Below are 17,114 nucleotides of genomic sequence, written 5' to 3' on the forward strand. Positions count from 1 at the left end.
TATTTAAGTTAATATTTTAATTATTATAGTAATTATTAGAAGTTTAAAACACTACTTTTTTAACGACAAAACAATAATTATAAACTAACTATTAATTTATTTATTTTTTTAAAAAGTTTTATTTATAAAAAATAGTGTAATATTTAATAAATACTGTAAAATCTATCTAAAAACTAATAAATGCTATATTACTTATAGATTATATAAATAAATCTAGTTAGACAAAAAATATAGATATAATTTTTTTAATTATTTTTAATTAACCATAATAACGTTTTCCATAACCACCTCTATAGCCGCCATAACCACGTTTGTAACCCCAACCATAACCTCCTCTATAGTGACCGCCACCACCTATATAACCGCCATAATAGACATTACGATATTTTCGTGGATAATATGACTTATAGTATCGCGGATAATGATAGCCCGTGTGTCCATAATATGAGTAACTAATGGGTCGCTTATAGATAACTGGGTAATAGCTAACTGGTCGATAGTAGCCGCCATAGTAGCCGCCATATTTGACTAAACCGTGTCCGCCATAGATACCTGAACCATAGTGTCGGCTACCATAGTATTTAGCATATTTTCTACTACCCCTACTTGTATAGGTGCTTGATACAATTGATACAACTAGTATCTATAATAGTAAAAATTAATAATTATTTATTTAAAAAATTAAAATTTTTACTTAAATTAGTTAAAAAAATAAAATTGAGTTTAACATTTGTGTAACTAAATAATATATAAGTTAATTATAGCAATATTTTTTTTTAAATAAAATTATAATATAAATTACAGTCATTTTATTCAAATTTATTGATTTTAAATATAACTGTTAATTTATTTATGTATTTTATTTATTAATTTTATACTATAATTTTATTTTGTATAATAAAACTTAATACAAATAAACTTATTTTTTAAAAAAAATCTATATTTAACTATAGATATAATTAGTTTTATTAATTTTTTTCAAAAAAATAATAATAATCTATTTTTCAAACATTTAATTAGCTAATATTTTTTACTTTAATTGATTAAAAAATAAAAATTTTGAAACGCCGTATAGCTAATTAATATATAAATTAATTATAGCAATATTTAATTAAATAAAATTATAATAAAAATTACAGTTTTTTAATTTAAAATAATGATTTTAAATATAATTGTTAATTTTTTTATTATTATGTATATTATTTATTAATTTCATTATATAATTTAATTTTATATAATAAAACTTTATAGAAATAAACATATTTTTTTAAATCTAAAAAATATAACTATTATTTATTAGCTATGATTATTGCATAAATAATTATAACATATATATTATTTTTAAATATTTAATAGTATTTTTGTATTAATAACCAGTAACTATTGTTTTTTAAATAATCATTTACAGGACTACACTAATATATATATATTGTTTAAAAATTAATTACAAAATTATGCTATAATTTTAATGATAATTATTTTTAACATTTTATTTTCTATATAACTATATATTAGTTATTAATTTTTGTTAAATTCATGACTAATATAACCCTCAAATAAAACTAAAATATTTTTATCTTAAAAAAAATAAATACTATTATAAAACAAAACTTTAAATAAAAAATACTTACCAATAATAATATTGCATAATTAGTATTCATTTAATTACGTGATAATTTTTTTTTTAAATAATGAAAATGACCATGTACAGTTTTAACAATGTGTTTTTTCCACCGATAAAATACAATGTAATTAATTACTGTAAAAAAATTTATATGATTTAGTAATTAATAATAATTAAGTTGAAAAAAATAATTTAGTGTATAAAACAATAATCTTATCAAATAATAATAATAATAATGTAATATATTTTATTACTATCTATTTAGTCAATATTAATCACGATATTATAATAAAATAACATTTATTAATGATTTATTAAAAATATTTATAATATTAGAAATTATATTTTATTATTACTAATACTTATTTCAAATAAACTTATTTTATAAGATTATGTGTTTTTATTTATATGATTATTATATATAAGTGATTTTTATATAAATACCTGTATATTATTTTATTGATAATAATGCTAATAATAATAATAAATTAAAATAAAATTAAACTAATATTTATAATCCTTGTTATTATTATTAAGTGCATTAAATATATCATATGTTAGAAAATGAAATAAAAAAGTTATTGAAAATTTACTTATAATTTACTTTATTTTATTGATTTATTTTTTTTTGTTGTTGATTACATTGATATTGAACATTTACGCATTTAATATGATTTTTAACTTAATTATTTGATCAAATAAAATAAAAAATTTTTAAATATAAAATATAAGATACTAAAAAAGTTACTTTTATTGAATTTTGATTTTATTTGTTATTATTATTATTATTAGTAGTAGTAGTCTAAATAACTTAAAGATGTTTAGATTATATATATATATATATATATATATATATATATATATATATATATATATATATATATATATATATAATTAATAAAATTATAATTTAATTTAATTTTTAATTTGCATTGACAAGTTTATATATATATTTTTTAATTGTGTTTATTATTGTTATGTTTTTATATATGTAGATTATGTCTATCAATATTACTACAGTTTATGCATTAATTTTTTTTTGCATATATATATGCAAATATATTAGTAAATTATTATCATTAATAGTCTATGACTATATAAAACTAATAATAATAATAACTGATTTTCAATAATTTAAAAATTATATGTCAAGGTTAACAACTTTAAATTATAACTGAGATATTGATATATAGATAAAACAATTATTATTATTATTATTATTATTATGTTGGTGGATATTTTAATATTTATTTTATTTTTTCCAAAATAATAATAATAAATAGTTTAATTTTTGTTACAGATTATTTGCACACAAAAAAAATCAATAGAAATATTTTAATAATTACTAATTATATATTAATATTATTGTCTACTTCAATAACCATAATTAAATTATTAAATTAAACTATTAAATATACAAAATATTTCCAAAATAATACAACTATTTGTAATTAATAAATTCAATTTTTATTTATTTACATTTAATATAGTTTATTTAATAAATAATATTTTTTTTAGTAATGATTAATTTTATTTTTTATAATTTTCTAAACAAATTACAGCTTATCAATATATATTGAATATACTGTATATATATATATTATAATTATATAAAAATGTTCAACTTATTAAATCAAACAATTTATTTAATTAGTAAGATTTTTTTTTAAAAAATCATAAAACTACAAAATTTTTATTAACTATTTAGTAATAAATAAAAAAATGTAATAAAATTATATGTTCATGAATTGTTTGCAATAAATAATAATAATATTTTGATTTATAAATTATTTATGAAAAATTAATTAAAATTTACAGTTATTTATCTTACACTACAAAATAATTTTGTGATCTTTAATACTAAAATAAATAGCAATAAATCTTATTGACCGAGCACAAATTTAAAATATAATATATTCAAATATTCTAGTTTATTACGTTTATTAATTTTATAATTTTAAAATATAATTTATCAAAAAATTGTTGAACTATTTCTAACGAATTTTTAGTTAATATGATATTGTATATAGATAAATTTAAAATATTATTTTTTATAATATACAGTTTATTTTTAAAAAATTTAAAGTTTTGTAAATATTAATAGTAATATTTTTTTGTTGTAAAAAATATTAAAAATACTCAACTATTATAACTAATCAAAAATTTTTTAAAGATTGTTTACTTGATTATTGAATTTTAATTAATTTGTCTAAATATACGGTTTACTAAAATTTATTAAAAATGTTTATTTTTACAAAATAAATTTAGCTAATATTTTTTTTTCAAACGTTTAACTATAAAAAAAATAATATTAACTGCATATAGTATTAATATATAATATTAAAATAAATAATATCTATATAACCGGGAGCATGCTTATAAATAGTTATAAATAAAAATACATTTAATTTAGATTAATAATAAATTAATAATATTATATATTTTAAATATTTTGAATTATATAAAAATTATTTTTTTACTCTACTATGCTAATTACTTTAAATATATATTAACATATTTATCCAATAATTATTTTGTACACAAATTTACAGTTTAGTAAAATAATTTTTTATAAATTTAATATTATTTTAATTATTTAATAAAATTAATACGTTTGCATAGTTTAGATACAACAATTTATATTATAGATTAATTTTAAATTATTTTTCAAACAAATAACAATTTTTCAATATATATATATCTAAATATCCAATATAAATTATTAAATACTTATTTTAATTTGTAAAATTAAAAAAATCATAAAAAACTAAAAATTTTTGTTAAATATATACTGATCTATAAAAAAAATGTAATAAAATTAAACGCCGACATTTTCAACCTAAAAATAATATTAATATTTTAATTCATAAATAAATTAAATAATTGTTTTTCTTACAAACTAATTTATACAAATGCAAATATGATTAATTATTGTTTTATAAATTTAAAGTATGTGTCAAATATTTAATATAAATGTAATATAATAATAATAATTAATAATAATTTAATATAATAATAATAATTAATAATAATTTAATATAATAATAATAATTAATAATAATTTAATATAATAATAATAATTAATAATAATTTAATATAATAATAATAATTAATAATAATTTAATATAATAATAATAATTAATAATAATTTAATATAATAAAAAAATTTTAAGTGATACATTTAGTACCTTCTATAAAATTAATTATATATTAAATTTATATATTATTTAATAATAATTGTAAGTAAATTACAGTTTGCTTAAATTATATAATAACATACAAATTATACTAATTATATAATTTTTAATCATTATATTTATAGTAAGATATTTAATAATAATATAATAAAATTGGATTATTGAGTTTAACAATTATTAATAAATATCATTACACTAATTCACTAAATGATAGTATTTATAAATATAAACATTTTTTTTAAAAAAAAATTTACAAAATTATCTAAAAAGTTTGAGTATAAAATTTAGGCACTGACTGAAAAGTAGACATGTTAGACTAATAGTGTATATTTTAATTATATTAAATACAACGTCTACCATGTCTACCATGTCTACCATGTCTACCATGTCTACCATGTCTACCATGTCTACCATGTCTACCATGTCTACCATGTCTACCATGTCTACCATGTCTACCATGTCTGTCTACCATGTCTACCATGTCTACCATGTCTACCATGTCTACCATGTCTACCATGTCTACCATGTCTACCATGTCTACCATGTCTACTTTTCAGTCAGTGCCTAAAATTTAATATTAAAAAACTAACAATAAAAAATGTATTTTTTTAGTAGTATATAATTATATATTTTAATTTATATATTATTTAATAAAATTGTAAATAAATTACAGTTTACTTAAAATATTATTATTATTATTATTATTTTTGTTTAAATGTCTAACTTTCAATTCATACAATGGTTTTATAAATAAATTATATTATTATTATATATTTTTTTCTGTGTAAACTATATAAACTTTATATACTAAATTATTACATAATAGATAATCGTATACTAAAACATTATAACAAATTACTAAATAATTTATATTGTTAAGTTTTTTTAAAAATCAAATTATATCCATCGACCATTTATCTAACATCTAACTTAATTTAACAAAATGATTTTAATTACTATATAATTAGTATCTAATTATAGTTAAGATATATTATATAATTAAATTTAATCCTAATAACCTATTAAATATTTTATAATGTTACTAATTCATCAATAATATTAATATATAATAATATTTTATTTCTACTAATTGTATATTTATTATTAAATGTATTATTGTTTTTTTTTATTAATTTTATAAGTTATAGAATAAAATTTTTAAAAAAAATGTTCAATAATTATTAATTTTGTATTACTATGTATTATTTTATAAATTATTTTTTTAAAAATTGCAAATAAATTACAGTTTGCATAATGTTTTAAATTTAAAAAAAATTGTTTTTTTGTAATTTTTTAATATAAAAATTTGCAATTAATATTTTTTAAAAAAAAATATTGATTGTAAACATAAAAAATATATAGTAATTAAAATTGTTGAAATGTATTATTTTTAATTTTATAACTTTATAAATTTATTTTTAAAATAGTAAAATATTTAAATTTTAAATGATTTTCCTAATTTCTAAATTTAAATAATTTTTTACATTGTATTATCAAAAGTTTATTAAAAAGTTTACTTTATTTGTATTTTTTATAAAATCTAAATTTAAGAATTATAATGATATTATTTTTTAAGAAATTAACTAATTTTTTAATTCAATTAGCTTTTATTTTTAATTCATAATAATTTTATTTTATTAACTATTTACATAAATATTGTCTAATTAATAGCTATATTATTTTTATTATTTCAATAATTGTTTTAATTACTAATATGTAATAAATATATGCATATTTTTTGGTAAAATATATTAACAATTATGTAGTTTTTAAAATTATTAATAATATATTAGTGATTATATAATTTTCATATATATATATTGGAAAATAATTTAAAAATTTTGGTAATAAAATTCAACTAATAATAGTTTTATGATTTATATATTAATATATTAAAATTTTAACAGTTTGCTTTAATTAATTATAAAATAATATATTTTAATTAGATTTTAGTATATTTGAACATAAATAAAATTATTATTAAATTTTAATTAAAAAAAAATAACTACATACATTATTACGGTTTTAATTTAACATTTATTTAATTCAAGTAAAGTTTAGTTTTTTTAATATTTATTTCAATTTAATAGCTTAACTTAAAATAAAAAATATATTTTATATATAGGTAAATAAAGTGATCATGCTATTATTCAAAATATTATATACTTATTTAGTTAAATTTTAAATTATAAAAATCTAATGTTTTTTAAAAAATATAATCTCTTATAAAAGAGTCTATAGGTAATAATATTTGTTTAGTAAATAAATTAAATTAAGTATTAATTTTAAAATTACAGTTTTTTTTAAAATAATAATAATATATATATATATATATATACAGTATAAATAATTATTTTAATATTATGCAAATATATTTGAAATATGACTAATTTGCATTTATCTTGCAATTTTAAATTATTATCAATTTTTGTTGTATGTATTTTACTTAAAAAATATTACTTATAATATTAAACTACATACTATAAAACAATAATAAAATATCGATAGATTTATTATTATTTTAATTTATAGATGAATCTAATTATTTACTTTTAATTTAAGTTTAATTATAAACACATTTTTGTTAGCTATTTTAAAAAAACTAATTATTTTAATATAAATAAATAAATAACTATAAGTATAACTAATATTATAAATTACAATAGATTTCAAACAATATATTTTCTATATAACACAAAACATAGTTTACTTAATTTAAATGTTTGAAAAAAATTTATTAAATTATAAAAAGTAAAAAATATATATTTAGTTTAAATTGCAAAAAATTGCAAATAATAATCTATAACAATATATTTTGCATAATTAAAAAATAAAAAAAATGTTTATTGAAATATTACTATACAAAATTTCAATTAAATAATATTTTAATATTTTAACAATAAAATAAGCTTAAACAAAAATTTATGATTATTATTATTAAAAATTTACTATAATCTAGATAAAATATTGATTGCGCAATATTTTGTATGATTCTAAAATTTAAATTGAGATTGCGAATGCTAGTTAATATTATATTGAATATAATATAATTAAAAATATTAAATAGTAAATTAATTATAAATTACAGTTTTTTTTATTTAAAAAATATATCAGAATTAAATAAATTAGTTATTTTTCTAATATACGTCTATCTTTAAAACTAATTTCAATATTTTATATTTATTAAAATTATTTTGTAAATAAAATACTGTTTATTTTATTGGTAAACAATTATGAATTTAATATATACAGTATATATTTAAATATTATAATATTTTGTAAAAATTTATTAATTTAAAAATGAAAATTTTATTTTTATATGATTAAAAAATATAACTGTAATTTATCTAATGTATTTTTTTAAAAAATAACTTAAAACCATTTATTTACTAACTATTACTAGTTAATAATAGATTTCTTAAACTAAACTAGGTCTTATTTTTCTTTTCATATCTAATAATTATTTTTTTACAAAAAAAAATATTTTAACCTAAATAAAAATAATTTAAATAATTTAAACCCCTGCCTCTATTAGTCCTAAAATATAATAGTTTACAATTTAATATATATATAAAACAAAATTTGAGTTTATTACTTTAAAAATATAGTTTAATAAAAAAAAAATTTAGATTATTAAATATTACTATAAATTTAAACAATAATAAAATTTTTAATATCAGTTTTGATTAAAAAAAATTTGTTATATTGACTATTAATTTAGAATTAAATACTTAATATAGGTTATGAATAAACTATAATATTATATTTACTTCTATTTACAGTAAATAAACTATAATAATATAATTTTTAAAAATTAAAATTATAAAATAATATTAATAACAACTAATATACTTATATTATTAGTTATAAATTTTTACTTAAAAAACTAAGTTTAAGTTTTGTGTAAAAGTTTACAGTTTATTATTATTAAATAATTGATTTGTTAGTGTTTCTAATAAATATTATTAAAAATTAAAAATAAGATAATAATGTTATATATTTGTAAGTAATTTGAACATGTTAGTTTTTAAATAAATATTGTTTTTATTTTTATATTAAATTTACTATTATTATTATTATTATTGTACTATTAATTTAATTAAAATTAATAGTATTTTGTATTCATAAATTTATATCTAAATGAGACAAATTTAATATTTTAAATTAAAAAAATTATTACTTTATTATACAGCTAATTATTTTATTATATATTTTAATTTAACATTTATTTAATAATAATTAATTAATAAATTACAGTTTGCATAGACTGTAACTTATTTTATTATCTATTGAAACAAAAATGTTTAAATAATAAGTTTTATTAAAACTAAAAATTAAAATTTTAAACTTTCTTAAACTAAATAAGGCATTATTTTTCTATTCATATCTAATAATTATTTTTACAACAAAAAATATATAATTTAAATATAAATAATTAAATATTTAAACAATTGCTTCTATTACCCTAAAAAAATATTTTATAATTTACTTTATATAAAACAATAACTTTAGAATTAAAAAATTACAGTTCATTAAAGTTTATTAGTTTTTTAAAATAAAATTTAATGAATATTATTTATATTACTATAAAATAAAATAAATAATATTTTTAATAATAGTTTTGGATTGAAATTGTTAATTGAAATAATAATTGTTATATTGACTATTGATTATAAATTAAATATTTAAATATCGGTTATTAATAAATTATAGCATTATATTTATTTTAATTTATTAAATTTAGACAATAAATAAATTATAAATAAAAAATATAATATTATTAATATCTAATATGTTTATTACTAATATATTTTATTTAAATTCTCATTTAATTTAGTGAACAATTTACAGTTTATTAAATAAACATCAAGTTTTATTAATGTTTGTAATTTAATAAATATTATAATAATTAGTAGTAAGATAGCAATGTGATATGTTTGTAATTAATAATTGGTTAAATTAATTTATTTTAATTCAATTAAATTCTAATTTTTCAAAAATATTTTTAATTTTAATTAGATATTAACTAAAATATATTGTTAAAGATTTATTAATTTTTATTATTTGCATTTATATTTAATTATTTTAATTAAAAAAACCTAATTGAAAAATTTTGCAAATACTTTATATTTCAATTTATAATTTACTATATTAACTACAGTTTATTAACAATTTATTTATTTTTTTTTGTTATTTTAGATAATAATAATAATAAATTTATTAAAAGATTAATATATTTTTTTATTTTACAATTAATAATTAATAATATAAAAAAATTTTAGCCCATTGATATGGGATAGATTATTTAAAATTATTTATAGATAGTAGTATATTTAATTAAAAAATATTTTAATTTTAATTAGATACTAGCTAAAATACATTGTTTATTAACTTTTATAGTTTATAACATTTATATTTTTTTATTTCAACAAAATTATCTATAATATTAGTCAGTTAAGTGATAAATATAATGAAATTTAATTATTTAATAAAGGGTGTGGGGACAACTAAAATATGGCATTATATTTTCTAATCTAAAATAAAAATTTTCTAAATAAATTTACAGTTTACTTAAAATGTTACTATTATATTTTTAATATACTTTTTATTAATTAAATACTTTTTATTAATTAAATACTTTTTTATTAATTAAATACTTTTTTATTAATTAAATACTTTTTATTAATTAAATAGAAAAATTTATTTGTAGTTTTTTTAAATAATAGATAATTAAAATAAAAATGTGAATAATTAATCATTTTATTTTTATTTAAATAACTATTATTTAAATAAACTACAATAAAAATATCTATTATTAATAGATAATATATAATAAAAATATCTATTATTAATAGATAATATATAATAAAAAATAATAATAAATATTTTAATAATAAAAAATATTTATGCAATAGGGAAATTAAAAATGTTATTGTTAGTTGATGTTTTTTTTAAAAAAATCATACACTATCTTGTGTAATTAATATTTCGATATAATGATTTTTACATAAACGATAATAGTAAAATTTAAAATAATATCCGCCAATGTTTTTCCCTATTCTATTAAATTATAAAATTTACTTTATATACTAAATAATTAGTTATTAAATTAGTTACAGTTTATTGATTTATATTTTTTTTAAAAAATAGTTTACTTTGTATTTAATTTCACTACTATATAATTATTAATTTTATTTTCTGTTTTAAATTAATATTAATTATATTATTTTATATATACATATAATAATTATTTTTATTTAAAAAAAATTATTAATACAATTTTTAATTTATAGCAACTAGTATATTTTTAACAACTATAAATTCTTATATTTCTAGCATAATTTTAATACTATAAATTATTATATAAAAAATAATGTTTATTATACTAAACTAATTTAATTATTTCATTATAATCATAGATAATTTTGATTGAAATTAAAAATTAATTTTATTTAAAAATAAAGCAGATATATCAATACAATTGCAATTTAGTTATTTAAAACAATTGTTGAGCTAAATAAACTAGTATTGTTAACTGTATAATACTGGTTATAAATAAAAGTAACAGGTTTTATAAAAAAAATTACAATTTAGTTAAATTATTATTATTACATTTATGGAAAAAATGTATAAAAATTATCAACAACAACTGTAAAATTTAATAATTATATAATATTATTAAAAATTTTATTGTAACAAAATATCTAGTTATCTGATTTTAATATTTTTTTTAATTAAAATTTATTATTAGATATATTGATTATTGATGTATTTATTTAATAGTAAAAATTATTATTTTTTTAATCCGACATAAGATTAATCTTTCATTATAACTAATAATTTTATTGAAATATTTTAGTTTTCTATATTGTTTAATAATTTTATTTATTATTTACAGTTAATTAAAAATAATTTTTAATTATAACATATAATATCTATCTTATTAACGTTAATATCTTTAATATCTAATTAACAAATTTAATTATAAAAAAGATAATCAAATATTTAGTACAATTATATTTTAAGTTTACATTTATATTTCTTTTTATTAATCATAACATACTAACAAAAATGCTATTATAAATATAATTAGATTTTTTTTTATATTAATACACAAATATTATTGTATACACATGTAATTAATTAAAAGAAATAAATTTAAATCAAGCAAGTACCAACTAATTGTTTTAGATATATATCTAACTTTATATAATTTCTAATAAACTTATGAGTAAATTACAGTTTACTAAATTATTTAATAAAATAATTTATATAATAATAATATAATAATATAATATATTATAAATATAATATATATGTTAGTAATCAATTAAAACTATCTTTATATTAGTATCAGATTATAAAGTAGTTTAATAATTAATTAAAAATTTAGATATTATTTGGATATTTATTTAAATCAATATCAAATTTGTTTTTTGAATTATTTATTTTGAAAATATTTATAATTTTTAAAATTAAAACATTTAAAACAAATAATCTTATTAAATTTATAAATTATTTATATTTCTTAAATAATAATAAACAGTAATTTATAAAATAATATTTAAATAATTTAATTATTAGACATTAGTTATAATAATTAGAAAAAAGTAAATGTTATAAAAGTTTATTAAATATGAAAATAATTAATTTTGCTTACAATAAATTAAAAGTATTATTATTATATAATTTAAAATTTATACTTAATATTTTATAATTAGTATAAATATTTTAATTTTTTGTTAATTTATTAAATAATTCATTAATAAAAACTATAAGATATTTACTACGATTTATAAGATACTTTTTTTTAGTTTTTTTTATAAAATACTAACAAATAAAATGGTTATAAATATTATTATTATTTTTTATAAAAAAAAAATATTTTTCTAAAAACATGTAATAAATTATATAAAAAAAATAATTTGGTAACGTTGTTCCCACTAATTTCATTAGATTTACATATAATTATATATTTTTTTAAATAAATTTATCAGTATATTACAGTTTACAGACAAAAATAGACTAATATTAATAAATTAATTACTTGAAAATAATTCATAGTTTATTTAGTTTAATTAAATAGTTTTTTTATGTTTTTAATTATTTTTATATTATCTAAAAAGTTAATTTGTAATTTTATATTTGTATTGTTTATTTGGATAATTAATTGTACAAGATTTATTTTAATTATTTTTATTTAAATCACTAACAAATTTGTTTTTTTTAAATTTGTTTTTGTTTTAAAATATTCATAACTAAAACAAAAATTAAAACATTTAAAACAAATAATCTATTAGTTGTATTATTAAATTTTAAAATTATTTATTTCTTAAATTATTATATACAGTAATTTAAAAAATTATATTTAAATTATTTAATTATTAGACAATAACTAAAATAATTAGTGGCGAGTAATACCGATTAAAATTTAATATTAATATATATGAAAATAATAAATTTTGCTCAAAATAATTTTGAATAGCAAAATTAAAAATATAATTATTAATAAACATTTGTTAATTTTATTATTTTTGTTATTAGGTAGGGCTAAACATTTTTATTATAAGCCAATATTGTCATGTAATTTACATTGTATTATACTGTATTATACATAAACTTTGTATCTGCCAACACTGATATACTGAAATACTAGTTTTTATTTTGACAAATAATGTAAATAAGTTTTTTAATCTAAAAAAAATTTTAATACTAATTTTTATTATTACAAATTAAACTAGGTAAAAATATAGTTGATAATTTTAAAATAAACTATTAGATCGTATATAATATGACTTATGATATAGTATGAAATAACAAAGAAATTAAAATATAATTACAATTAAATGAATTATTATTTATTAACAATTAATTAATTTTATTTGTATTAATAATTATATTGTGTATTATTTAATTAATTGTAAAAATAGATACTAGCTTATTTATACTAACTATATAATAGTATATAGATTTTTTTTAATAAAATTATAAATTTCATAATATAATTTTTTTTTTAAATTGTTGGGCTAATTAATCTATTTTTCTTTACAATAATACTGTATATAAATAAATACAAGTATTATTTAAAAATTTACAGTTTTAATAACAAACTTTCAGTAAGTAATTTTTTTTGTAAAAACAAATGAAATTTATATAAAATTTTTTTTTAATTTACAGTAATTTATTGTTTATATATATATATTAGGATTGATAGCAAACAAATTCAATAAACTTTTTTTTTAATTATAATCTATATATAATGCTAATGTTATTAATGTAATTTTTAATATTGATTAAATACAATGATATATGTTAATTATTTGTTTAGCGATTATATCAGAAAATTTTATTTTGCAATTATCTATATATAAAATAATATAAAATATTATTAAATAATAAAAAAAAACATTATGATAACATAATATAGTTGTTAATTTTTTTTAAAAATGATTGTACTGAAATCAATAGTTTTTCAATAAAATGTTACAATTATTATTATGACTAAAATTATAGATTACTATTAATTATTATTAATTTTTTTTAAAAAAAAATAGTCTATACAATTATCTGGGTTAATTGTACACTCTAAATTAAAATAAATATATTGTTATAAATTTAAAAAACAATATTGTTTTTAATTATTATATTTACAGACATTTTCTTTATCTTAAATATAAATTTTTATAAATAAATTACATTTTAGTAACAATGTTATCGAATTACTAATTTTCAGTTTTTTAAAAAATATTAATAATTTTTTTTATAATAAAAATATCCATAATGTACAACTAAAATAGTTTTGAATTTATAATTTATGTAATAACTTGGTATATAATTAATTACAGTTTTTTTTAAATAATTGTTTGCAATTCATATTAAATTATAAATATATAATGCAAAAAATTATATTTTATATATCTTAATGTTTTTTCGTAATTTTTTTTTATATATAATTAAACTAAAAAATATTCGATGTTTGATAACTAAATAAAAATTCTATTAAATTATTATTATGTTTGACCACATATTATGTAATTATCTAAAAAATTAATACTGTAACAATATAATTGTAAAGTTTAATTTTTAATAATTTGTTAATAAATAATATAAAACATATTAGCATATAAAAAATATAATATTATAATTTTAATATTAATCTTAGATTTTATTTTAAAAAATTAATAAAAATATCTATCATTTTAGTCAGATAAGTGATAAAAAAAAATTATATATAAAATAGTATTTAGTTATTTATCTAAAACTTATTAAGAAAATGTTTTTAAAAAAATTAATTAAATGTTTAAAACTTCCGACCCGACTTTCTCAAAAATATATTTTTTTGTAAGTAATTTATATTTCAATTTATAATTTATTATATAAATACAGTTTCTTAATTATTTTTTTTAAATATTTTTTTAATTATAATCAATAATATTTTAATGTTTAATTTTAGATAAAAATAATAATAGTAAATAATTATTATAAATTAATTTAATAAACAAAATTATCTTATTTAGTAATTAGTATTTGTTATAAAACTGTTTAATTTTTATTTATAATAAATAATAAATTTTCTTACATTACAAAATAAATTATATGTTGTAATTGTTTTTTTATTAAATAAAATAATAAATTTCAAAAAATAATTTTTCAAAAATAATGTTAAAATAATTAGACTAATTCTTGTTTACTATAATACTGTAAATAAATAAATATAAATATAAATATTATTTTAACTTTATCAAAATTATATCCTTATATATATGTAATTATTATTTAAGTAAACTTTTATATAATTAGACAAATTATTTTAATTCTATAACACATATTAAAATAAATATTTTTATACATAATCATAATATTAATTTAATTTAATTGATAATTAATTTTGAAGTTGTTGTTTTATATTGTAAATTAAAAAATATTATTAATTATATTTTTTAATTTTAAAAATTTTACGTTTTTCTTGTAATCCTATAATCAGATAATTTGTTAGCATAATATATAGAAAATAATATTATAATTTAAATAAAGGTTAAGATTATTGAGTATTACAATTAATAATAAATATTTAATATTATTATAAATAATAATTTGTTCATCAATTTTTTATTGTAAAATTATATTTTGAAATTTATAAATTTCTAAAAAAATATATACTAATATTTCTATATACTAAATGATTAATTTAATACATATTATATTTATTCTCGGTCAATGAGATTTAATACAATTTTTATTTCTAATAACAATAGTAAGTCACAAAAAATTATTTTGTAATATTAGAAATAACTGTAAATTTTAATTAATTATTAAAATTATTTGTGTATTAAAATATTACTATTATTTTTAGCCTGATTTGCCAAGATCTAAAATTTTTTACAATTGTAAAAGCAATACAATACAAATAATAACTTAATAATTAAGTTATTGTTAATAAAATTTTATTTAATAATAGTTTAGTTTGTATAAATTAATTACTATATATTAATAATTATTAATTTTATTTTTTTATTTTGTATTATTAGTAATTATTCTAGATTATAATTTATATATTCTATATATAATAATAATAATTTTTTTTAAATCAATAACATAATTTTTTATTTATTGAAACTAGTATATTTATTAAATTATTAGATTTCTACTATAATTTTACTACAATATATTATTGTGTATAATTTTTTTTTAATTATACTAAACTATTTTGAATATTTCAATATAAGCATAAGTAATTTTGATTATATTAAAAAATATTTTATTTTACAATAAAATAGTATAAATACATTTTAGCCTATTGACATTGATCAAATTAGTTAAAATTTTCAATAGATTGTATATTTAATTTTTTTTTAAAATTGTAATTTTTATTAAATTTTAATTAAAATAAATTGCTAAATATTTATTAATTTACATTTTATTATTTTTATTTCTATACAGAGATGATTTCACCTCTCATTTTATTCAGATAAGTGATAAATAAAAAGTTTATATATTTTATAAGTATTTAGTTATTTATATGAATCTTATTAACAAAATATTTTTAAAAAAATTTAATTAAAAATTAAATAATCTCAATTGGTGATAATAGTATTTAAATTATTTTGAAAAATACTTTATATTTAAATTTTTAATTTATTATAAAAACTACAGTTTCTTAAATATTTATTATTTTTTTTAAATAAATTTTTTTAATTATTTTCAATAATATTTTAACGTTTAATTTAAATTAATAATAATAATACTATTTAAATATAAATAGATAATCTATTTTATAGTTGTTTTTTACAAAA

General features: G+C 12.6%; 1 protein-coding gene across 1 annotated transcript; it reads right to left on the minus strand.

Moving 5' to 3' along the window:
* Window positions 1–259: 259 nt before the first annotated feature.
* Window positions 260–2,281, minus strand: LOC128951622 (prisilkin-39-like). The gene is made up of 2 exons (XM_054296869.1): window positions 2,267–2,281; window positions 260–643 (listed from the first exon to the last, which is right to left on the minus strand). Exons 1-2 carry the CDS (start codon window positions 2,279–2,281, stop codon window positions 260–262), a joined length of 399 nt encoding a protein of 132 aa, XP_054152844.1.
* Window positions 2,282–17,114: the final 14,833 nt, after the last annotated feature.

The sequence above is a fragment of the Oppia nitens genome, unplaced genomic scaffold (genome assembly GCF_028296485.1).
Source record: "Oppia nitens isolate AA-2021 unplaced genomic scaffold, nextdenovo-longstitch-racon4-pilon3 scaffold1_pilon_pilon_pilon, whole genome shotgun sequence".
Lineage (NCBI taxonomy): Eukaryota > Metazoa > Arthropoda > Arachnida > Sarcoptiformes > Oppiidae > Oppia > Oppia nitens.